At 63.4% G+C, this 2505-nt stretch overlaps 1 protein-coding gene across 1 annotated transcript; it reads right to left on the reverse strand.

The window, feature by feature from the left end:
- Positions 1–1895: 1895 nt before the first annotated feature.
- EMIHUDRAFT_373806 (hypothetical protein) lies at positions 1896–2505 on the reverse strand (the record flags this gene model as incomplete). Its single annotated transcript, XM_005777947.1, has 1 exon — positions 1896–2505. A coding segment is annotated over one exon (280 nt), but the record flags the coding sequence as incomplete, so codon positions are not given.

Consider the following 2505-nt stretch of genomic DNA (forward strand, 5'->3'; position numbering starts at 1 on the left):
GACGAAGGTCGCCCCCGGGACTGGCTCGCCAACGAGCTCCACGAGCCGTCCCGGCGCGGCAAAATTGATGCGGCCTGCAGGGACCGAAAGGTCGCCGACCTGATCACTGCTGCCGGCGCCTCGGCGCCGGCCGACGCCGTGTGTTCCCCACCCCCATGGAGGACCTCTGAGGTCCTCCCCAGTCTCACCCCACCTTACCTCTGCCCCCCCCTCCCCCCATCCCTCTGCCTCCCATAGGGCAGGATAGCACTAGCATATGCGCCTAGTGCGCACACTGGGCCCACATAGATGTGACCCGCCCACTCGAGTGCGGCGCCCGGATGCTAGTGCTTGAGAAGACACCACAAACGCGGCACGGCCCGTTTTGGCTCTGGGCCGGCGCGGGGGCCCCAGAGGGTGTCCATTCCCATGGCCCGCCGCAGTCGCCGATTTTTTACTTGTTTTCATGGGATTTCGGCGAACTTGCGGCCATGCTATCACGCCTTGCGACAGCCTGTCGGCGCTGCTGACCGTGCCATGTTGCACAATTGATCAACTGCACAAGAGGGACCACGCACCTTCTCAGGACAGCGCCGGTGCCTCTCTCTTGGACCGGCAAACTTTTAGGTCTCGTGTCACCAATGTGGGACCAGTGCGGCATCGCGCCATCGACAGCTCTGAACTGCGCCTCACCACTGACCGGGAAGGCCGCCAAGTGGGCCAGCGCACCGGTCGCACATAAGATTGTGGCAGCAGTCAGCAGTGCATGTCTGATAGCTAGAGCAGCAGCGTCAGGGTCGCAGGGTCGGATCGTGTCAAGCCTCTCGCCCGGCCCCGGCCGCGTGCAGGGACGTGTCGGCAATGGTTGGGTAGTAGGGCTAGAGGGTCGCTCTACACTTAGCCTCTGCAGCGAGCGAGCGCTCAACTTAGCCCCCGCACGGAGCCGGGCTCAGACTTAGACGCTGGAAGGCCGGGGGCCATGAACTTAGACGACACGAGGCCAACTCCGGGTAAAACCCGGGTATACCTGCAAAAGTCCAGGTTTACCCGAAAAATACCTGGACGCGGTCCCGACTAGCGTATGCCGCGCACGACGCCATATCGCCGTCTCCCAGGGCCAGTGCGCTACTTGCGGCGCGCAACGCCTGCTCAAGTACGCGCACCGTACCATGTGCTGCCGCTATGCGTGCCTTAAGGCGGCTGCGGCGAAGCGGCGGGCGCGGCATGCCGATGGCAGTGCGGACGATGCGGTTGCGATGTGTTCTGCTTCAAGATCGTGGCGGTGCTTGGCATGCACTTCTGCGATCCCAATCAGCTCATCGCAACGAAGCAGCGCAACAAGCTGGCTGCTGCCAACAAGGCCCTATGCTACCTCACGCGCGGATCGTTCAAAGAGGACCAGCATACACAGGCTTCTCTGACATGCGTTTGTTTGAGCTTGAGGCTATTTGTGAGAACTATTTGGCTAGATGTCGCCGAAGTGCGCTCAAGAAGCAGCAACGAGAATCGGAAGAGGAGGATGCTGAGGCGGCGATTGCTGAGCATGAGGAGGATCGATCGCCCGCCGCGCAGGCGAAGAAAATTTGGGCGCGAGCGCCGTATATCGCGTGCCATGGCCGACTTAGCCGGTGTAAGAGGCTCCCGCTGATCTTAGACCGCGTAAGCACTCCAGCGTGGCTAGCCACACTTAGACCCGTTAAGCCGCGAGGCTCAGAACTTAGACTACTACCCAACCAGTGTGTCGGTAGAGGGTGCTCTGCCGCTGCTGCGCCGGCGGCTGCTGCGCTGGCCGCTGCTCCCCGGCCGGGCGCCCCGCGCAGCGGCGCACCGGCTGTCGGCCTGTCTGCTGTCTAGAGAGTGTGATCTGACATCTGTCGGCGGTCAGTACGACCGATCAGGTCGGAGTTTTCGGATGGTTGGAGGGTCTATCTGTGTGTACTCCTCGAGATCTCTCCAAATCTGCCCTCTGATCAACCGTGATCATTCGGGAAGTCGGTGCTAATACATCGAAACGAGACATCTCTCTTGCGGCGGGGCTGCTCGGGTTGCCGGGACACCTGCTCTCGCCAGCGCCGCGCACCGCGGAGCCATGCGCAGCCCCTCCCACCGCTGCACACGTACACACGTACACACACACACGCTGCCTAAAGCTAAGGGGTCGGATGCGCTCTGGCCTCTGCCGCGCCCGCAGAGACCACGCTCGCGGGAGGCTGCCGCCGCGTCCGCGGCCTGCGGCCACAAGGCGGTCAGATCTCGTCCTTCTCCGGGTTCTCCTTGGCCTCCTCGGCCTCGGCCTTGGCCTTCTCCTTGGCCTCCTCCTCCTCCTTGGCCTCCTTGGCCTTCCTCTCCTCCTCCTTGGCCTTCCTCTCCGCCTCGGCGGCCTCCTGCTTCGCCTTCTTGGCCGCCTTCTCCGCCTCGGAGCGCGCCGCGAAGGCCTCCGCCGCAATCTTGGCCGGCGCGGGGTCCGTCGAGATGAGTATGTTGTCGAACAGCGCGCCGTCCTGCATCGTCCACAGCTCGATGCCG

Source organism: Emiliania huxleyi (genome assembly GCF_000372725.1).
Source record: "Emiliania huxleyi CCMP1516 unplaced genomic scaffold EMIHUscaffold_2516, whole genome shotgun sequence".
Lineage (NCBI taxonomy): Eukaryota > Haptophyta > Isochrysidales > Noelaerhabdaceae > Emiliania > Emiliania huxleyi.